General features: G+C 37.1%; 1 protein-coding gene across 1 annotated transcript; it reads left to right on the top strand.

The window, feature by feature from the left end:
- Positions 1 to 373: 373 nt before the first annotated feature.
- Olfr310 (olfactory receptor 310) lies at positions 374 to 1,455 on the top strand. Its single transcript, NM_001011520.2, has one exon. It carries the CDS (start codon positions 398 to 400, stop codon positions 1,394 to 1,396), a length of 999 nt encoding a protein of 332 aa, NP_001011520.2. The 5' UTR covers positions 374 to 397; the 3' UTR covers positions 1,397 to 1,455.
- Positions 1,456 to 23,899: the final 22,444 nt, after the last annotated feature.

The following is a 23,899-nucleotide window of genomic DNA, read 5'->3' as shown; positions in this document are numbered from 1 at the left end:
TATAAATATAAAACCACAGTTTTAAAAATAATTTCCACATGTTAAATATCTTTGGGTTTTCCTAATTGATACACGTAGTTTATCTGGAAGAGAAAAGTCCCACATATTAATCAACTTAATAGTTATTAAGATAATAGGCTTATGAGAGTTATTATTATGGAAACTAATAAGTGCTTATTATCATACCATACAACTGGACAGATAGGTATAACTCTGTGTATTACAAGGTAACCATGTTTTAAAGGTCTATTCATGCCAAGAAAACATGATTTATATTTCATACATAAAGGCCAATTTTATAAAACAAATATTTTTAAGGTAAATTCTAGTAATCTATAAATTAAGTTATTCCTTGTCCTACTTTTTTTTTTCTTCAGAAAACCTGCACTTTGAGACAATGGCCAATTCCACCCTAGTGACTGAGTTCTTCCTGGAGGTTTTTGCTGAGATTTGGGAGCTCAGGATCTTAATCACTGTGCTGTTCCTGCTGGTGTATCTGTGCAGCCTGTTAGGGAACCTTACCATCATCATTGTTACTACAGTTGACCAGACCCTGAACACACCCATGTACTTCTTCCTCAGGAATCTGTCCATTTTAGACATGGGCTACATTTCTATCACTGTCCCCAGTACCTGTATCAACTCTCTCACTAACCACAGGAATATGTCTGTGGCTGGGTGTGCAGCACAAATCTTTTCGTTCTTATTTTGTGCATGTGTAGAGATTCTAGTTTTTTCCATCATGGCCCAAGACCGCTATGTGGCCATCTGCAAGCCTCTGCTCTATCCTGTGATCATGAACCACCAGTTCTGTGTTCAGATGACACTGGCTTCCCTACTCAGCTCCCTTGTCATTGCAAGTGTGCACACTTTCAAAACTTTCCAGCTGTCCTTCTGTCACTCTAATGTGGTCCCTCAGTTCTTCTGTGATCTTCCTGCTTTGCTGAGACTTTCTTGCTCTGACACCTTTAGCAACAAACTCCTAATACTTCTGACTGTCATTGGAGTCAGTGGTAGTTGCTTTGTCTTCATTGCCATATCATATATTCACATATTATCAACTGTATTGAAGATTCCCGTCAAAGGAGAGAGAGGGAAAGCCTTTTCTACCTGTGTTCCTCACATTATTGTGGTGTCTGTCTTTGTTAGTTCTGCTGCCTTTGTGTATCTACGACCTCCAGTAATAACCTTTGAAGTAGTTCAGGAAATGGTTATTTCTGTATTTTATACCATGGTTCCACCATTCTTAAACCCAATTGTCTATAGTCTTAGAAACAAACAGATAAAGGAGGCAGTGAGGAAAGTTATATTGCGAGTTTTTCCCATATTTGAATATAAAAGGAACATCTATTTCTCATGGTATTTTAGAGGGAAAAAAACTGATAAAGTAAGATAAAATTATATACAAATACACAAGCACACATAAGTACTCACACACACAAAAGACTTATTCCCTTTATTGAATATTTTTTGTCACATATTTCCTGATTATATTTACCCCAGTCTCTATGCCTCCTTGTTCCCCTTCATTTGTCCTTCCATCCAGATCTATCTCATTTCTGTTTTTCATTCTAAAACAAACATGCTTCTAATGATTAATAAATGAACTCAAATAAAGTATAAGAAGATATAACAAAAACTAGTATATCAGAATAGCACAAAACAAACAAATGAAAAAGACCCCCAGAAAGGGCACACACACACACACACACACACACACACACACACACACACCACCACCACCACCACCACCACCAACAACAACAACAACAACAACAACCCAACAACAACAACAAAAACAATACATATGCTGTGGTTGTTTGAGTGAAAATGGAGCCTATAGTCTTCATTTGGGCCTTATGCATTTTTGTAGGACAGTGAAAGGCAGCCTGGTTTTCAGATGAGCTAAGATTGGAAAGCCCAGTGACCTTCAGACAGTAGGCATTTTGCCAGGTTCCTGGCACGAGGCCACATACCTCCTTATGTTTATGACCATCAATCATGTAAGAGCAATGGCCCAAGCATCACCACATGTCACCTAGCCTCAAGACAGATCTCCATTTTAATGAGGTACCTATATGCCTGGAGACTTAGCCAATAAATTCCCCTTCTCAGACACTCCTCGCTGCAAAAGGCCCGCCCTGAGAAAGTCGGGTACAGTTTTACTCATTACCACTCTCTGTCATGACAATAAATGCCTTTAAAACCATGGACTGTCTCTTTTCATCAGGACCTGCCATGGGGAGTAATGGAACAGGCCTTCGCCTAAAAATTCAGCTGTCTAATCTCCCATAGAAAGCCTCTCAGTCACAGCTGGCCAAGCCAAGGACTCTCCCCCCTGCAGCACCTAGCCAGAGCTCTCCACCACCCTTCCCCTTTGCTCCAGGCTAGATCCAGCCTGCTGGGCCCCACTCTGTTCTCAGCTCTCTTGCTGCCCCCAGCTGAGCCTGGGTGCATAAGAGTCTGAGAACCTGAACCCCCCTCCACCCCCAGCTCCTAGCAGGCCTGGGAACCCCTGGAGCCACCTCCAGCAGTCCCTGGGACCTCAGGCTGTACTCCCCCATCCCTGGCTGCTGGTCCCACATTTTCCCATAGCCCAATGCACACCGGGCATTGGTGTTCTGTAAGCACAGACAAAATTCCCATGTCCCTCCTCCACGAGCAACCGAAGCCCTGAGTGGATGCTGGACACCCATTAACCCAATACATTTTCGGAGTATGAGTGAGATTATTGGAGGAGTTGTAAACTATTAGATGGGCTTTGAGGTTTAAGAAGCTCAATCTAGGGCATTTTGTTACTGTCACTTCCTGCTGCATGTGGATCCAGGTGTACTACCCTCAGCTACCTCTCAAGGACCATGCCTTTCTATATGACATTGTGCTTCACATCATAAAGATAGTGAATTAATCCACTGAATTGTAATATAGCCAAATAAATTGCTATGGTGTCTCTTCACAGCAATAAAACCATAAATAAGACATTGATTCTTTGTGTTGTTTTATTTGTTTCAACTTTATTTGTTTCAATCCCAAGTTCATATTTTCTTTTCCATCTGCTCATTTTGCATGTGATTGTTTTTTCCCTATTTCTTCTAGAGCTTTCTGGTATCCTGTTAATACCTAACACTATTATGAGATCCCCAGTTTTGTTTTGTTTCACTTTTACATGTACTTAGTAGTATGTCCCTGGATCCTAGAGATGTCTCAAATGAGAAGGATAATAAAAATTAAAACAAACAAACAAACAAACAAACAAAAAACCAACAAAACTTGGAGTCTCTTTATGTTTGCCAACTACTCTTCGGGCTGGGCCCTCCCTGGAATATGGTTGCTATGTCCAGTGATACTCTGTTAAATGGTGTTCCTTTCTATTTCTCAGGAGGTATAAATAGCATGTGTCTCTTTGGTTAGTGGTGGCACTTTTTAATCTATTTTCCCTTTCAGTTCTCAAATTTGTTTGCCTTAAACTTGTGCAGGTCTTTGCATTCTAAAAAAAAAAAAATTGACATTTTTGTCTTATTCATCTTTTGGTGTGTTTTAATTCTTGGGTTTAGTATTCATTTTTATTTTGTGAGAAAGAGCATGCATGAAGTTGCATAGGTAGGCGAGGATGGAGATAGTCAGAATAGAGAAACTACACCACAGAAAAAGCAAGAAAGTAATCTTTCAACAGACCCAAAAAAATATAGCCACACAAACATAATTCCACCTCTAACAACAAAAATAACAGGGAATAACAATCACTTTTCCTTAATATCTCTTAACACCAATGGACTCAACTCCCCAATAAAAAGACACAGACTAATAGACTGGATTCATAATCAGGACTCAGCATTTTGCTGCATACAGGAGTCTCACATCAGTGACAAAGACAGACACTACCTCACAGTAAAACGTTGGAAATCAGTTTTCCAAGCAAATGATCCCAAGAAACAAGCTAGAGCAGTCATTCTAATATTGAATAAAATCAGCACAATAGAAACAGATGTACAAAAGTTGGGGTCATAGACAAATGCACTTAGCAATTAACATGAGCAGAATGCATAGAAGCAAACACGTAATTAGGACTAATTGGCTATTGGTCTTTTGTTGTTCCATATCAAATTGAGAATTTTCTTTCTATTTATGTGAAAAATGAGATGAAGATGTTGATTGTGATTTTATTGAATCAGTAAATTGTTTTGGTAGGAAGGTCTTTTATCACAATGTTAATTCTACCAAGCTATACTCTTGGGAGTTCTTCAAATTCTAGTATGTTTCTTAATCTCTCTCTGAATACATCTAAAGTTTTCATTATAGAGTTTTTTTAAACCTCTTTTGTTATGTACATTCTAAATATTTTATTTTATTTGAGAAACTTGGAGGAGGAGAGTGTCCATGATCTCTTTCTCAGCATTCTTGTTACTCATATGTGTTAAGACTGGTAAATTTTGTAAGTCAATTATGTATCATAACACTTTGTTGAAATTATTGATAATTTCTACTTTTTTCTAGTGAAATTTTGGAAACATTGGATATAAGATAATATAATCTTATATTGAACATAATTTGGATTATTATTTTCCTATTTGTATCCCTTCCCTTGCCTTATTGCTCCAGGTAATATTTTAATCACATTATTAATAACAGTAGGGAAAGTTGGCAGTCCTCTTCCATCCCTGATTTTTAATGGGGCTTATTAATGGTTTTATTGATTTAGGATGATATTGGCCTTGAGTTTGTCATACATAACCTTTATTATGTTGGAATATCTACAGTTCTAATGTTTTAGGGCTTTTATTAAGAATGCATGTTGAATCTTATCAGACTTTTTATTTTCTTTGTTTCATTGTTTTTTCTTTTTTCTTTTTTGGCTTCCATTGAGATGATCATATGATTCTTGTATTTTTGTCTGTGTATGGAAGAAAAAGGAGGAGGAGGAGGAGGAGGAGGAGGAGGAGGAGGAGGAGGAGGAGGAGGAGAAGAAGAAGAAGAAGAAGAAGAAGAAGAAGAAGAAGAAGAAGAAGAAGAAGAAGAAGAAGAAGAAGAAGGAGGGAAGGGAAGGAGGGAGGGAGTGAGGGAGAGAGAGAGAGAGAGAAAGAGAGAGAGAGAGAGAGCAAGAAACAAAGAAACAAAAGAAAGACAGATGCATAGAGTATTTGAGCACTCTTAATCCTGTTCCTTTAAATGATTAATTTATTTTTACTTCATTTTTATATGTATTATTGTTTAGATGAATATTTTGCACCATACACATGCCTGGTGCTCATGTTTAGAAGTAGGTGTCAGATACCAGGGAACTGGAGTTACAGATGGTTCTGAAATATATGTAGGCACTGGCAACTGACCTTCAGGAGAAGCCAGTGCTCTTAACCAAAAGAGTCATTTTTTCCAGTCCCCACTTGGGCTTCTATGGCAAGGTTATCAATATTATGTGGACATAGAGAAACTTGATCACTGTTATCTACAATAGATTCTTACACTGATAGATTGATTGTATGGAATATTAGAATCAAATGGTTTCAAGTTGACTGGCACCTTGTAGTTTTACACTTTCTGATTTTTAAAATGAATCACATTGTATTAGAGACTACTACCTGTTATCTAATTTTCACTGTTGATCTCCAAATTTGTCCTTCAGTATCAAAAAAGTATTAGATTCCTATTTTTGCATGTGTATGTAGATGTGGTATGCATGAGTGTATCTATGTTTATGTTATGGGAGTATGTGTGTGTGTGTGCATGTGGAAATCAGAAATTAAATTGGGTGACTAGTCACAATAAGATTTTCATAATTCAAAGTTATTCATGTCACTTCCTTTTGTGACAACCTATAAACTAGAATAATTTTCAGTCCCTTTTTTGTCTTTTTAGGTTAGGATATACAATGAAAGGTTCCATCTCCATATGTATATGACACTACAACTTGTTATTGTCTGTTTCTTTCCACCGTTCCCCTCACTCACTCCCACTCTATCACCCTTCTCTCCTATGGCTGCTTATTTTGTAAACTGCATTTTGTAAACATAAAGTTTGGCAGTCAAAGCTGTAAAAATATGCCACCTTTTGAGGAGTTATCTTAATTTTATTAATTAAAAGTTTACAATAATGGTGCACTGTTCTTGCCAGGGGAGAGCTTGTCTTTAGGGAGTGCTTTGACTCCAGGACACAGGGGAGATCTATCGCCATTTTCAATCCAGTGACTGTCTGAGGCAGGAGTAGCCAGGAGCACCCTGGCCTCAGAAGCTGTAGAACAGCTAAAACAGGACCTTCTGGCCTCCATCTGCAGGAGGTGAGGCTGTTCCGCAGCCTTCTGTGTACTGGACTTGCAAGGACAGAGATGATCTCCCAGGAGTGCTAACACAGGCTTGCAGACCCACATGAGGAACAAGCTCCAGACAGAGACAGCACATAACTAACACCAGAGATCACCAGATGGCAACAGGCAAATGCAAGAATCTTATCTACAGAAACCAAGACTACTTGGGAACATCAGACCATAGTACTCACACCACAGCAAGGTCAAAGTACACTGTCAATAAGACAAAAAGGCCACCAACAGATTGGGAAAAGATCTTTACCAACCCTAAACCTTATAGGGGACTAATATCCAATATATATAAAGAACTCAAGAAGTTAGACTCCAGAAAACGAAATAAGCCTATTAAAAATGGGGTACAGAGCTAAATAAAGAATTCTCAACTGAGGAATACTGAATGGGTAAGAATCACCTGAAAAAATGTTCAATATCCTTAATAATCAGGGAAATGCAAATCAAAACAACCTTGAGATTGTACCTCACACCAGTCAGAATGGCTAATATCAAAAATTCAGGTGACAGCAGATGCTGGCCAGGATGTGGACAAAGAGGAACACTCCTCCATTGTTGGTGGGATTGCAATCTGGTACAACCACTCTGGAAATCAGACAGGTGGTTCCTCAGAAAATTGGACACAGTACTAACGGATGATCCACCAATACCTCTCCTGGGCATATACCTAGAAGATGCTCCAACTTGTAATAAAAACACATGTTCCACTACGTTCATAGAACCCTTATTTATAATAGCTAGAAGCTGGAAAGAACCCAGATGTCCCTCAACAGAGGAATGGATATATGTCTTGTGGTACGTATATTTATACAATGGAGTATTCTCCAGCTATTAAAAAGAATGAATTTATGAAATTCTTATGCAAATGGATGGATTTGTAAGATAACATCATGAGTGAGGTAACCCAATTACAAAAGAGCATACATGATATGCACTCACTGATGAATGGATATTAGCCCATATTTATAAGTTGGAAAGGAAGAAGTCCAAATATCACTATTTGCATAGTATAATTAAGTGACCCCAAAAATTCCATCACAGACCTCATAAACCTGATAATCAGTGTCATCAAAGTAGCTGGATATAAAGTTAACTCAAACAAATCAGTGGCCTTCCTCTACACACAAGATAAACATACTGAGAACGATATTAGGGAAACAACACGTTTCACAATAGTCACAAATAATATAAAATATCTCCATGTGAATCTAGGTAAGTGAAAGATCTGTATGATAAGATCTCCAAGCCTCTGAAGAAAGAAATCAAAGAGATCAGAGTAATTTGGAAATTCATCTGGAAAAAAACCTAGGATAGCAAAACTATTCTCAACAATAAAAGAACTTCTGGTGTTATCACCATCCCTGACCTTAAGCTGTACTACAGAGCAATTGTGATTAAAAACTGCATGATAACAGTACAGTGACAGAAAGTAAGATCAATGGAATAGAATTGAAGACCCAGAAATGAACCCACACACCTTGATCTTTGACAAAGGAGCTAAAACCATCCAGTTGAAAAAAGACCGCATTTTCATCAAATGATGCTAGCTCAACTGGCAGTTAGCATGCAAATTGACCCATTCTTATTTCCTTGTAAAAAGCTCAACTCTTAGTGGATCAAGGACTTCCACATAAAACCAGACACGTTGAAACTAATAGAAAAGAAAGTGGGGCAGGTCCATAAGCACATGGCCACAAGGGAATCTTTCCTGAACACAACACCAATAGCTTATGCTCTAAGATCAAGAATTGGTAAATGAGATCTCATAAAATTGCAAAGATTCTGTAAGACAAAGGACACTGTCAATAAGATGAAAAGGCAACCACCAGCTTGGGAAAAGTTCTGTACCAATCCCACATCTTGGATTACCCAAGTGAGGTAACCCAATCACAAAAGAAGACACATGATATTCACTCAGTGATGAGTGGATATTAGCCCAGAAACTTATAATACCCAAGATACAATTTGCAAAGCACATGAAACTCAAGAAGAAGGAAGACCAAAGTGTGGATTCTTCATTCCTCCTTAGAATAGGGAACAAAACATCCATTGAAGGAATTAAAGATCCAAAGTATGGAGGAGAGACTGAAGGAAAGATCATCCAGAGACTGCCCAACTTGGGGATCCATCCCTTATGCAATCACAAAACCCAGACACTATTATAGATGCCAACAAGTACTTGCTGACAGGAGTCTGATATAGCTGTCTCCTCGAGAAGCTCCACCATTTCCTGACAAATACGGAGGTGGATACTTGAAGCCTACCATTGGACTGAGTACAAGTTCCCCAAGGAAGGAGATAGAGAAAGGAACCAATTACCTGAAGGGGTTTGCTGCCCCATAGGGGGGAACAACAATATGAACTAATCAGTATCCTCAGAGCTCCCATGGTAGGACTCATGGCTCCAGCTGCATATGTAGCAGATGATGAACTAGTCAATCAGTGTGAGGAGAGCCCTTGGTCCTGTGAAGGCTTTTTGCCCCAGTGTAGGGGAATGCCAGGGCCAGGAAGCAGGTGTGGGTGTGTTTGTGAGTGTGGAGTGGGTGGGGAGTGGATAGGTGATATTTTTGGAGGAGAAACCATGAAAGGGGATAATATTTGAAATGTAAATAAGTAGAATATCTAATAAAAATTTATAATGACAAAAAAGGCCAAAAGAAAAGATGAGTCCTGCCAAATACAAAAATATGTTGTTAATAAATATATATCCATATATGTGGATAGGGAAATAGAGAAATAGAATGTTAGATAAATAGATGACAGAGATATATTTAGTACATGTAATGAATATAGTCATTTTTTTTGTTTTGTTTGTTTGTTTGTTTGGTTGGTTTTTCAAGACAGTGTTTCTCTGTATAGCCCTGTCTGTCCTGGAACTCACTCTGTAGACCAGGCTAGCCTGGAACTCAGAAATTTGCCTGTCTCTGCCTCCCAAGTGCTGGGATTAAAGGCGTGTGCAACCACTCCGCGGCCTGTGTTGTATTTTTAAGAAAAAGAAATAATAGAAAAAAGTCAATACAATGATTATCTTTGATAGAAAAAACTGCAATTGTTCAAAAGTACATGAGTTTCTTTCCTGATACAATTACTAAGAAAACAAATGTTAATTAATTATTATCCAATCATGTATGTTTTGAATAGGTTTCATAAAAATCTGTTTTCTTAAGACTAAATACTTATACTTGATAATGCAGAGTGATGAGGTTTATTAGAAGAGTGAATAGACAATAACTCAACTGCTAATGTGACTGAGTGAACCAAAGTTTGGTGTCCAGGGCAGCTTATAGGCCTCTGGGTAGAGTAGCCTTGTGGATTGTCACAAGCGTGTTCCATAATAAAGTGATACTTGTTTATATTGAAATGATAGACCTAAACCTGGAAATGCTATATTACATTTCTGACAATTATCTAATAATATCAATAAATTGGTCACTATATGGGACTATTCACCATTGCTGTTCATCTTAATTTCAGTACTTAACTGAACTTTAAATTTCATGAATATAATATGCAGTTATAAAATTAAAGTTATCTACCTTTCTATCCAGAATGATACGTACAGATATTATATGTACACACTATATATATGTATTTATGGGGAGAGAATAAGTGTATGTGTTTTATGATTATGTATAATATTTACATATTTATGTAATGATTATATGATGGCTACAAAAGAAATCTGTCTCTTCACTTTGCTCTTAAGATTTAGAAGGTTCCATAATGCTATTAATATCAAAAAGAAAATAATAGATCCCTGGAAATAACTCTCCCATATGATAAGTGTGGGTGCTTGCAGCATAGATGATATGCTTTTTGACAAAAAAAAAAAAAAAAAAAAAAAGAATTTCTGTCCATGATTTTCAAAAAGCAATATACAAGAGAATGAAAGCACTGAACTCAAACTTCATACTCCTGAATTTATGGCTAGAAGAAATTACTTGCTACCTGAAATTAAAATGCAACAATCTCAGCGGGGCAGTGGTGGTGCATGCCTTTAATCCCAGCAGTTGGGAGGCAGAGACAGACGGATTTCTGAGTTCGAGGCCAGCCTGGTCTACAGAGTGAGTTCCAGGACAGCCAGGGCAACACAGAGAAACCCTGTCTCCAACAAACAAGTAAACAAACAAAAACAAAAATGTAACAATCTCTACGTATATTAAAACACACATTTTTTTAATACCTTTAATGGGTGATTCAAGTTTGTTCAGAGCTGTGAAAACTAACAGTAAGGATAGCTAGTATAAAATGTACTTAGTATTTAAAAAGGTAATTTACATTTCTTCTAGTTAACAAACAAACAAACAAAAAAATAAAAACAACAACAAAAAAAACCCTATAATTTTGATAGTAGTTTCCTAGGAGAAGAAAATTAGTTTGAGAAGAAAAGTGAAAAGTTAATAGCTTTCAGTCACATTTGTAGTATGTGATGATATTTATATCATACTCTCTCCTGAGTTGTAATTCTCTGTAATAATGACATCATGTTTATAGCTAGTGTACTATATACTACTACTGTCAACATTTTTTAAAACTTTCATTTTTGTTTTAATTTATTCACTTTACTTTCTTCTCACTGGCCCCTTCTTAGTCAACCCCTCCCATAATCCTTCCCTCATTCCTCTCTCCTTTTCCTCTGAGTAGGTGCACCCCCCCCCCAGGGCCCCACATATCCTCCCACACTGACACATCAAGTCTCTACAGAGCTAGGTGCTTCCTCTCTCACTGAAGCCATGCAAGGCAGCCCAGTTAGAAGAACATATCCCACAGACTGACAACAGCTTTTGGGATAGATCCTGCTCCACTTCTTCTGGATTTACAAGAACACAAAGCTACACTTATGCTACATATGTACAGGGAGCCCTAGGTACACCCTGTGTATATTCTTTGGTTGGTGGTTCAGACTCTGAAAGTGCCAAAGGTGCAGGATAGTTGACCCTGTTGGTCTTCCTGTGAATTTCCTGTCCCCTTAGGGGCTACAACCCTTCCTTCTGTTCTTTCATAAGAATTCCCAAGCTCCATCCACTAATTTGGCTGTGTCTGTATTTGAATGAGTCAGCTCCTGTGTAGAGCCTCTCAATGGACAGTCATGCTAGACTACTGTCTGCAAACACAACAGAGTATCATTAATAGTGTCATGGATTGGAGTAGTCCATGGTATTGGTCTCAAGTTGGGCTATTGATTGGTTGGCCATTCCTTCTCTGTCAGCTCAATCCCCCTGTCTGTGTGTTTCTTGTAGACAGGAAAGATTTGGGGTAGAAAAATTTGTCGGTAGGATTATGTCGCTATTGCTCCACTGGGGTTCCTGCCTGAAGACAGTGGGTTACCTCTTCTAGTTCCATATCCCCAAAGGTATGACGCACATATAAGAACACCCCTATTGATTATTGGGCTCTTCCTTCATGCCAGGTCTATGTCTCTTTCTATAAATGCCACCTATCTCTCCAGCCACATCAGTTTCAGTTTTTCATTTATTCTCATGTCCATCTCATAATCTCTCTTACTGTGCCCCACGCATGATCCTGAACCAGCCCCTTGTCATTTCCCTCTCATTCCCTTCTCCCATCCAGTTCCTTCCCTCAATCTGCCTTTTATAACTACTTTATTCCTCCTTTTAAAGTGACATTCAAGCATCTAAACTTGTGCCACCTTTCTTGTTTAGCTTATTAAGGTCTGTGGAGTGGAGTGTGTTCATCCTGTATTTTATTGCTAATATCCATTTATAAGTAAGTATTACCATGCATGTCCTTTTGGGACTGGTTTACCTCACTCAGGATGATATTCTTAAGTTTACTCCATTTGCTTGCAAACTTCATGATGGATTTGTTTTTACTAGCTGAATAGTAATTCATTACGTAGAAGTACCACATTCTCTTTATCCATTCTTCAGTTGAAGGTCATCTAGGTTGTTTCCTGATTCTGATTATTATGAATGAATTTTCTGTGAACATAGTTGAGTAAAGGACTTCGTTGGGTAGTGGAAAATCTTTAAGGCATATGAACAGGAGTGGCATTTTTAGGTCGTGAGGTAGAATTATTTCCAGTTTTCTGAGAAATGGTCAAATTGATTTCCAAAGCAGTTATACAAGTTTGCTCTCCCACCATCCATGGAGAAATGTTAACCTTGCCTCACACCCTCACATGTGGTATTACTTGAGTTTTTAATTTGAGACATTCTGAAGGTGTAAATTGGAATCTCAGAGTTGTTTTGATTTGCATTTTCCTGATGACAAAGGACTTTGAATATCCCTTTAAGTGGTTCTCAGCCATTTGAAATTTCTCTGTTGAGAATTCAGTGTTAAGCTCTGTGCCACATTTTTAAAATTGGGTTATTTGGGTTATTTGTTTCTATCTTCCTGAGTTCTTTGTAAATTTTGGATACTTGCTCTCTATCTGGTGTATTGTTGGTGAAGATCCTTTTCCAATCTGTAGGCTATTGTTTTGTCCTAATGACAGTGTCCTCTGACCTCTATAAGATTTGCAGTTTCTTAGGATACCCAAGATATAAGATACAACTTGCCAAAGTGTGGACACTTTACCCCTTCTTAGAAATGGGAACAAAACACCCATGGAAGGAGTTACAGAGAGAAAATTTGGAGCTGTGACGAAAGGATGGACCATCTAGTGATTGAGATATGCAGGAATCCATCCCATAATCAGCTTCCAAATGCTGACACCATTGCATACACTAGCAAGATTTTGCTGAAAGGACCCAGCTATAGCTCTCTCTTGTGAGACTATGCCGGGGCCTAGCAAACACAGAAGTGGATGCTCACAGTCAGCTATTGGATGGGTCACACGGCCCCCAATGGAGGAGCTAGAGAAATTACCCAAGGAGCTAAAGGGAACTGCAACCCTATAGGTGGAACAACAATATGAACTAACCAGTACCCGGGAACTCTTGTCTTTAGCTGCATATGTATCAAAAGATGGCCTAGTAGGCCATCACTGCAAAGAGAGGCCCATTGGACTTGCAAACATTATATGCCCCAGTACAGGGGAACGCCAGGGCCAAAAAGGGGGAGTGGGTGGGTAGGCGACTGGGGGGGTGGGGATGGGGGACCTTTGGGAGAGCATTGAAAATGTAAACGAGGAAAATACCTAATTAAAATATATATATATATATATAAAAGATTTGCAGTTTCAAGCAGTCCCACATATCAATTGTTGCATTTAGAGCCTGGTCATTGGTGTTCTGTTCAGGAAATTGTCTCCTGGAGAAATGTGTTCAAGACTATTTCCCACTTTCTGTTCTATATGATTTAGTGTATCTGGTTTTATGTTGAGGTCTTTGATCTACTAGAACTTGAGTTCTGGCAAGGTTGATAAATATAGATCTATCTGCATTCTTGTACGTGCAGACATTCAGTTAGCCTAGCACCGTTTGTTGAAAATGCTTTCTTTTTTCCACTGTATGATTTTGGTTTCTTTATTAAAAATCAAGTGTCCATACATGTGAGGGTTTACTATTGGGTCTCTAATTTGACTCCATTGATCAACTTGTCTGATTCTCAACCATTTCCATGCAATTTTTATCAATATTCCTTCATAGTACAGTTTGCGATCAGTGGTGATGATTCCTTCTGAAGATCTTTTACTGTTCAAGATAGTTTTGGCTATTCTGAGGTTTTTATTTTTCCATATGAAATTTAGAATTGCTATACTAAGGTCTATAAAAATTGGATTCTTGATGGAAATTGTATTGAATCTATAGAATGGTTTTGGTAAAAGAGCCATTTTCACTTTGTTAAATCTGTCTATATATGAGCATGGGATATCTTTTCAGTTTCTGATACCTTCTTCAATTTCTTTCTTCAAGGACTTGAAGTTCTTGTCACATAGATCTCTCACTTGATTGGTTAGAGGTACACTAAAATATTTTATATTATTTGTGGCTATTGTAAATGGTGTTGTTTCCCTAATTTGTATAAAGGAGGGCTACTGATTTCTTTGAGTTAAGTTTGTATCCATTCTCTTTGCAGAAGCTGTTTATAAGCTATTAGAGTTCTCAGGTAGAATATCTGGCTTCAGTTATGTATAGTATCATATCGTTTGCAAATAAGAATGCTTTGACTTCTTTTTTTTTCCAGTTTGTATCCCATTGTTCTCCTTTATTTGTCTTACATCTCGGGATAGAACTTCTAGTACTCTATTAAATAGATAGCAAGAGAGTTGTTAGCTTTGTCTTGTCCCTGATTTTAGTGGTATTGCTTTAAGCTTCTCTCAATTTAACTTGAAGTAGACTATTTGCTTACTATATAGTGCTTTGATTATGTTTAGGTATATGCCCTGTATACCAAATATATTGAACACTTTTATTATGAAGGGGTATTGGGTTTTGTCAAAGGCTTTTTCAGTATCTAATGAGCTAATCCTGTGATTTTTTTTTTTTGGTTCAGTTTGTATATATGATGGATTAAGTTGACAAATTTCATATATTGAAACTTCCCTTCATTGATGTAATGAAGCCCAGTTGATCTAGATAGATGATGTTTTGATGTGTTTCTGATATCATGTTTGAGAGTATTTTATTGAGTACTTTTGCATCAATGTTTATAAGAGAAACTAGTTTGAAGTTCTCTGTTGAGTCTTTGTGTGGTTTAGGTATCAGGGTGAATGTAACTTCATGAATGAGTTCAGCTGTGTTACTTCTCTTTATATTTTGTGGAGTAATTTAAAGAGTATTGATATTAGCAAATCTTTGAAAGTGTGGTAGAATTACGCACTAAAACCAACTGGCCATGAGCTTTTTTTGGTTGAGAGTTTTAATGACTGCTTCTGCTTAAATAGTTTATTTGTTCTTTTTTTAATATTTTTTATTACGTATTTTCCTCAATTACATTACCAATGCTATCCCAAAAGTCGCCCATACCCTCCCCCCAACTCCCCTACACACCCATTCTCACTTTTTGGCCCTGGCGTTCCCCAGTACTGGGGCATATAAAGTTTGCAGGTCCTATGGGGAGTCTCTTTACAGTGATGGCCAACTAGGCCATCGTTCGATACATATGCAGCTAGAGTCAAGAGCTCCAGGGTACTGGTTAGTTCATAATTTTGTTGCACCTACAGGGTTGCAGATCTCTTTAGCTCCTTGGATACTTTCTCTAGCTCCTCCATTGGGGGCCCTGTGATCCATCCAATAGCTGACTGTGAGCATCCACTTCTGTGTTTGGTAGGCCCCGGCCTAGTCTCACAAAAGACAGCTATATCAGGGTCCTTTAAGCAAAATCTTGCTAGTGTATGCAATGGAGTCATTCTTTGGAGGCTGATTATGGGATGGATTCCTGGATATGGCAGTCTCTAGATGGTCCATCCTTTTGTCTCAGATCCAAAATTTGTCTCTGTAACTCCTTCAATGGGTGATTAGACCCAATTCTAAGAAGGGGCAATGTGTTCACACTTTGGTCTTCATTCTTATTCAGTTTCATGTGTTTTGCAAATTGTGTCTTATATCTAAGGTATACTAAAGTTCTGGGCTAATATCCACTTATCAGTGAGTACATATTATTTGAGTTCTTTTGTGATTGTGTTACCTCACTCAGGATGATGCCTTCCAGGTCCAACCATTTGCCTAGGAATTTCATAAATTCATTCCTTTTAATAGCTGAGTAGTACTCCATTGTTTAAATGTACCACATTTTTTTAATCCATTCCTCTGTTGTGGGGCATCTGGGTTCTTTCCAGCTTCTGGCTATTATAAATAAGGCTGCTATGAACATAGTGGATCATGTGTCCTTCTTACCAGTTGGAACATCTTCTGGATATATGCCCAGAAGAGATATTGCAGGATCCTCCAGTAGTACTATGTCCAATTTTCTAGGGAACTGCCAGACTTATTTCCAGAGTGGTTATAGAAGCTTGCAATCCCACCAACAATGGAGGAGTGTTCCTCTTTCTCCAGATTCTTGCCAGCATCTACTGTCACCTGAATTTTTGATCTTAGCCATTCTGACTGGTGTGAGATGGAATCTCAGGGTTGTTTTGATTTGCATTTCTATGATGATTAAGGATGCTGAACATTTTTTCAGGTGCTTCTCAGCCATGCGGTATTCTTCAGGTGAGAATTCTTTAGCTCTGAGCCCCATTTTTAATGGGGTTATTTGATTTTCTGGAGTCCACCTTCTTGAGTTCTTTATATATATTGGATATTAGTCCCCTATTTGATTTAGGATAGGTAAAGATCCTTTCCCAATCTGTTGTTGGCCTTTTTGTCTTATTGATGGTATCCTTTGCCTTGCAGAAGCTTTGCATTTTCATGAGGTTTCCCAGTTTTGTTGAGTATAGCCTTTTTAGAAGGATCTGATGGTGTTTTGGATTTCTTTAGGATCTGTTGTTATGTCTCTCTTTTCATTTCTGCTTTTGTTAATGCTGTCCCTGTGCCCTTTAGTGAGTCTAGTTAAGGGCTTATCTATCTTGTTGATTTTCTCAAAGAACTCCTCCAAAGAACCAGCTCCTGGTTTGGTTGATTCTTTGAATAGTTCTACTTTCCACTTCATTGATTTCGCCCCTGAGTTTGATTATTTCTTGCTGTCTACTCCTCTTGGGTGAATTTTCTTCCTTTATTTATAGAGCTTTTAGTTTTGTTGTCAATCTGCTAGTGTGTGCTCTCTCTCTAGTTTCTTTTTGGAGGCACTCAGAGCTATGAGTTTCCCTGATAGAAATGTTTTCATTGTGTCCCATAGATTTGGGTATGTTGTGGCTTCATTTTCATTAAACTCTAAGAAGTCTTTAATTTCTTTCTTTATTCCTTCTTTGACCAAGGTATCATTGAGAAGAGTGTTGTTCATTTTCCACGTGAATGTTGGCTTTCCATTATTTATGTTGTTATTGAAGATCAGCCTTAGTCCATGGTTGTCTGATAGAATGCATGGGACAATTTCAATATTTTTGTATCTATTGAGGCCTGTTTTGTGACCAATTATATGGTCAATTTTGGAGAAGATCCCGTGAGGTGCTGAGAGAAGGTATATCCTTTTGTTTTAGGATCAAATGTTCTGTAGATATCTGTCAGATCCATTTGTTTCATAACTTCTGTTAGTTTCACTGTGTCCCTGTTTAGTTTCTGTTTCCATGATCTGTCCATTGATGAAAGTGGTGCGTTGAAGTCTCCCACTATTATTGTGTGAGGTGCAATGTGTGCTTTGAGCTTTACTAAAGTGTCTTTAATGAATGTGGCTGCCCTTGCATTTGGAGCATAGATATTCAAAATTGAGAGTTCCTCTTGGAGGATTTTACCTTTGATGAGAACGAAGTGCCCCTCCTTGTCTTTTTTGATATCTTTGGGTTGGAAGTTGATTTTATCTGATATTAGAATGGCTACTCCAGCTTGTTTCTTCAGACCGTTAGATTGGAAAATTGTTTTCCAGCCTTTCACTCTGAGGTAGTGTCTGTCTTTTTCCCTTAGATGGGTTTCCTGTAAGCAGCAGAATGTTGGGTCCTGTTTGTGTAGCCAGTCTGTTAGTCTATGTCTTTTTATTGGGGAATTGAGTCCATTGATATTAAGAGATATTAAGGAAAAGTAATTGTTGCTTCCTTTTATTTTTGTTGTTGCAGTTGGCATTCTGCTCTTGTGGCTGTCTTCTTTTTGGTTTGTTGAGGAATTACTTTCTTGCTTTTCTAGGGCGTGATTTCTGTCCTTGTATTGCTTCTTTTCTGTTATTAATGTCTATGTTACTCACTATTAGGCCATATATTGTCATATATATGTATATATTTATACATATACAGGCATATATTACTGAGAAATTTTGGCACAGAGTTTGTAAAGATCATTAACTAAAGTAGTTTGTATCACAAATAGTTCCTATTATTTGCTTGTTTTTTCCCCACAAAAGTCATGATTTTGATGATACTTGACACCTTTGTAGAAAACAGTGTGCAAATATTGCAAGAGAAAGCCAATGAGGGTTTTTTACATGAGATTTTAACTCCTAAATTTGTCAGAAATTACAAACATAAAAATATCATCTTCATAACTGACTAAATATGAGCTAAAGTAGGCTGACATCAATAAGTATAGCAACATGGAAGAGGAGAAACTTGTAATGTGTCAACTATACAAAACTGATCTACAGACCACTAAGTGAACAGGGATCAGAAAAAAGATCAACAGGAAAGAGCACATACTGAATTTTAAATACTATCCAGTCATTGAAAATATACATGTAAATAACATATACAGACTGAGCAATTATACACACACACACAAACACACACACACACACACACACACACACACACACACATACACACACACATATATATATGTATATATATATATATACATATATATATATATACAGAGAGAGAGAGAGGAGAGAGAGAGAGCTCTACCACCACAACAAATAACAGCAACAATAAAAATGAATGAATAAATTATTCCATGATCTTTAAAGAAGTCTGAGGAAATGATACAATTACCTTTTTCTGCTAAATAGAGCAAAATTAATTAAAGGTATATAAATTAATTTTTAATTTATATGTTAACTTTATAATATTTAATCCTTGCAGCTAGCTCATCTAAGATCTGTCATTTCATTCATACTCATCATCATATCATTATAACAAACTAATCCAATTTGTTTTACCTATATAGTCCTTGATGTGTCAAAATCCACAAGATTGACAGTCTTATCCCACTGCTGCTTGGAACGGGCTGGGGCAGAAGACACCCAGAGGCCACAGACACAGCACATGAACAAGTGTATGTTGGAGACATTGGAAAGAAAGGAAAGCAGAGCTGTTTGTACATTATGAAGAGAGGCATAACAAAAGATGTAGTTGTGGTGAGGAACAGACTGATTAGATGCCTACACAGCCACCTGAGTCCATGATGGCCTTTGGGGACAAGCTTCCACTTAGAGCCATGTCTGATTTTATGTTCTTACTGTAGCAAATGGCTGTGTCTATGTCCATGGCTTTTGTTACCACCAAAGAACATATAAATATTCATGGTCTAGACTGCTCTCTGAGGCTATGTTTATATTCAGGGTCCATGCTGAACACACACTACTCCTTCACAAAATGGCACCAGTGGTCTCATGGGCACAGGAGAGCTGGCATGCCCGTAATCAGTGTTGCATATGAAACTTAGCTTGTACTCACCTAGGAAGTGGTGAAAGTCTGATATTAGTGTCATTGTTTTGAACAAGGTCTCAATCTGACCAACTCAACTACCATCTAGCTCACATCCAGGGTTTTGAGCTGGTTCACCCAAACATCTAATTCAATTATGAGTTGCTAGAGTACATAAATGGATGGATCCTGAAGAACAAAGGCTGCAAGATCTCCATGAGTCATGGAAACTGTAAGATATCTGAGAAATTTCCTTGTAGCTACATTATTGTTAGTGTAAGAGAAGCCAGAGTACTGGAACCAGTCCAGTGACTCATTGCAATGAATATTTGCTATTTGGATAAAAGGGTATACTATGTAGCACACTGAGGCACACCACAGCTTCCACTGTGAGGTGCTTTCTTTTATTTAATATTTAAATTTTTTATTATTATTTTTATTAGGTATTTTCTTCATTTACATTTCCAATGATATCCCAAAAGTCCCCCATCCCTCCCCCCTCCCGTCCCACTCCCACTTCTTCGCCCTGGCATTCCACTGTACAGAGACGTATAAAGTTTGCAAGACCAATGGGCCTCTCTTTCCACTGATGACTAGGCCATCTTCTGATACATATGCAGCTAGAGGCACGAGCTCCGGGGGGGCAGGGGGGAACTTGTTAGTTCATATTGTTGTTCCACCTATAGGGTTGCTGATCCTTTTAGCTCCTTGGGTACTTTCTCTAGCTCCTCCATTGTGGACCCTGCGATCATTCCAATAGCTGACTGTGAGCATCCACATGTGTGTTTGCTAGGCCCCGGCATAGCCTCACAAGAGACGGCTATATCAGGGCCCTTTCAGCAAAATTTTGCTAGTACGCAATGGTGTCAGTGTTTGGAGGCTGACTATGGGATGGATCACCGGGTATCACAGTCTCTAGATGGTCCATCCTTTCGTCTCAGCTCCAAACTTTGTCTCTGTAACTAAAAATTTAATCTTTAATTTTTAATTTTCGGGGGCTGGTTGAAAAGGTTGAGGACAGATTTGTAAGACGGGAAAATGAGTGAGACTGGAGTGCATGATATGAAATCCACAAAGAATCAATAAAAATTTTGAAATTTCCAAAAAGCATAATTGAAACTAAGTGGCCACACCATTAAGAAATTGACTCTTCAGATAGCTATTGCTAACAATTAAAATTAGACACTCTATCTTGAATGGTTTTAAGACCCCAAGCTCTCTATACTGAGATTTTTTTTTAAATGGCTTCTACTTGAAAGTAAATGACACAATCAGTTGAAAAGTTATAATGTCAGTATTATAATGCAACTTAAATGAAGAGACACTAGTGTGTCTACTATGGCACTCTAGATAAGGGAGGAGAAAAACTCCTCACAATAGCAATACTTTAGATAGTTGTACACAAATAAATTCCTAATAACATCTAGTTCACTAGCTCCCAAACTGCGTAATGTGAGTCCATTTGATGTTTCTGTGAGATACTGCCTTCTGTTTCATGATGGCTCAACATTCTAAAGGATACACTTTTATCTTGTAGAGTTTTGGATCAACACCATCTAAAGTAGAACCTTATTTATATAAGACTGTGGAGCTCTGCTAATTTAATAAAAAAGAGCAATACATCAATTCCTTAGTAAAGGTTATCTTTGAGTTTATGGGTAACTTAAGCTGTGAATGTCACTTATAAAAGGAGACACACATAAAAAGAATTTTGTTGTTAGAATATTAGGCTTCCTCACTGAAGGAAAATATTTCTTATCTTCTCAGATATTGTGAGCTAGTACTATCATAGTAAGTAAAGATTCTGACAGTCTTAAGGTAATGTCATTTGTGTGCATTCTCTTTAGATATTTTCAATGATGACACCACAGTGAAATCAGATTCTACAGCCAAGAACTAGAAGAGTACATACTCATTCAGTGATGCCAGTATTGCCGTGGTACAAAAAAGATAAACATATCTGCAAAACATATACATATCGATGTTTGTTATGAGCACATGAAGTAAATTTCTCTAAAATATTTACAAAATAAATTTAACAAACTGTTATATTGACCATAAACTATGATTAAGTGTTTTCATTCTTAGAGTCAGAGATGAATCTTAGTTCTAATTAGCTCAAGTAATAGAACACATTAATACTCATAGTGCGATGACTGAATGCAACAAAAGACTGATAATGACAAGATGAAGTTGAATATACTTTCACTATTAAATCCTGAAAAAACTAATTAAAGTCTCCATATGACAAATGTATATATTAAATTACCAAAAATGGAGCATGAAGTAAAAATTTTCTTTAAGCTATGAACATTAAGATAGTGTGGCAGCCTCTATTATTACTCCTTATAGTACTAAAGACCATCTAGAACAATAAATCAGACAAACAAAAAGAAGTCAAATAGAAAAGTAAGTTTTAGATTTTCAGTAATTGCAGTGCTGGACCAGAGTCCCTTGAAGACTTTAGATTTTATTATAAAATATTTAGATCTGATAATTCCTTTTGACAATGTCACAGGTTAAAAAAATAAAGAGAAAGATATTTAGCATTTTGTTATATCAACTATAAAGAGTATTAGGAAAAGTTCATAAAAACAAAAGAATACACTACAAATCTAAGAAGAAAGAGAAATATCACACTAAAATTGTAACATGCTTGTCAGGTATACTAATCCTAAATGATAACCCCAGAACTTGGAATATGGAATGCACAGAGTGAGAGTTCAAGGTCAAACTAAGAAACAGAGCAAGTATAAGAGTGTCCTGAATTAAAGGAGGTCCTTTCAAGTATAAACTGAAACATCAAAGCACTAAAGAAAGAAATATAATATTGTTTGAAATGAAACAATTTCCTGTAATGATAGCTTATCTTTCTCAATACTGAAAAATGGTGAGGTTACAAAAAGAGTCTACAGATGTAAGGAAATTACCATTTAAATTCCAAACAAAACACACTTAAAATGTAAAAAGAGCTCTAATACACTAAGGGAAACATAAAATACCATATTAGATCATGCTAATCTTAAAGATAATTTATTATTATATTAACAAGCAGATCACTACATTTTTAGTCAGAAAACACATTAATGTCACAGAAGAAACATGTAGAACAATAAAGTACTACAGAAAAATAAACTAAACACATACAACTATATATAATCACAAAAATGTCAAGCATTTCAAGCAAACTTATTGAAAATTCTTTCCAAAATTAGTAATAAAATCAATATAAAATTTAGTTACGTACAAAACTGTTGACACAAGATTTTTCTGGTTTGTCTTAAAAAAGAAACATTTACTTCCTGTAAATAACAATTCCTACTACTCAGAATACACACACACACACACACACACACACACACACACACACACACACATATATATATGGAGAGAGAGAGAGACAGAGTGAGACACACACAGAGAGAGAGAGAGAGAGAGAGAGAGAGAGAGAGAGAGAGAGAGAGAGAGAGAGACCTTCCATATGAAATCATCTCAGAAGTCTTAAAATGATATTCCAATCATAGGATTAGCCAAGACTTCTATACATCAATGTGAATTCTCATGCATGTCAGCTCTCTACAAAATCAACTGCTTTGTCTTAGCGTAGAACCAGGAAAGGGTATAACATTTAAAATGTAAATAAAGAAAATATCTAATTAAAAAAAGAAATCTAATCAGTGTCATATTACTTTGAAGAGCTTCGTTATTTCAGAGGAATCTATACATTTTGTCATGTTCTGTAAAGCAATAATCACGTATAGTTTCTTAGTGAGAACAGAAGAGTTCATTTATGAATTGTAGAGACAGTACCCATATAACACATGGTTTCAATACATGCATAAAAGATGGAGAAAATCAATATTTTGATGAAATAGCTGATCAGAAGACTAATTCCTGGCTATTTTGTGAACATTATTAAGTACACGAATTTCTACGATGTTACAGAGATAATGATGGACATTTTGTTTTCAGAATGATTCAGATTGGTTCTTTATTCAATACACAAATTTTAGAAAATTCTGTGCTCTTAGCAGGTACTTCAATATCTGTGAGGAACATAGTTCATGTTCTTTTGTTTCTGAACATCAAATATGGGAAGTTACTACTGTCTATATTGACCATCCATGTCTTTATTATCTGGAAGACTTTAAGAAAGTATATCATATATTTGCTGTTTCTTATTTCCACCTTAAGCTCATTTTTGAATGAAGTAAGCCAAGTCATCTATTTCAGACCGAGGTCAGAGAACTAGTTTGGTAAACTTGATATTTCTGAATATTTGGCAAAACTGAGTCATTCTGGAATTTCAGTTTCCACCAACATAGTTGGATTCATGAGAGATGCAGAGGAGAACAGTGGTAGAGTAATTTATCAGATCTTACTCAGATGCAGAGCCCCAGGCAAGATAATGCTTAAAAATCCTCCAGAGGAGAAGAACAGGTTGAAAATAAAAGTGTTGACACTCATCACTATATACCCTAGATGAAAGTACAGTAATAAAAAGAGAGACAAGT

The sequence above is a fragment of the Mus musculus genome, chromosome 7 (assembly GCF_000001635.26).
Source record: "Mus musculus strain C57BL/6J chromosome 7, GRCm38.p6 C57BL/6J".
NCBI classification, from domain to species: Eukaryota; Metazoa; Chordata; class Mammalia; order Rodentia; family Muridae; genus Mus; species Mus musculus.
This window is presented reverse-complemented; position numbering and strand designations above follow the sequence as displayed.

What these genes read in the sequence shown, in the direction of transcription:
- Olfr310 (NM_001011520.2), top strand. Translation starts at nt 398, where the DNA reads ATGGCCAATTCCACCCTAGTGACTGAGTTCTTCCTGGAGGTTTTTGCT.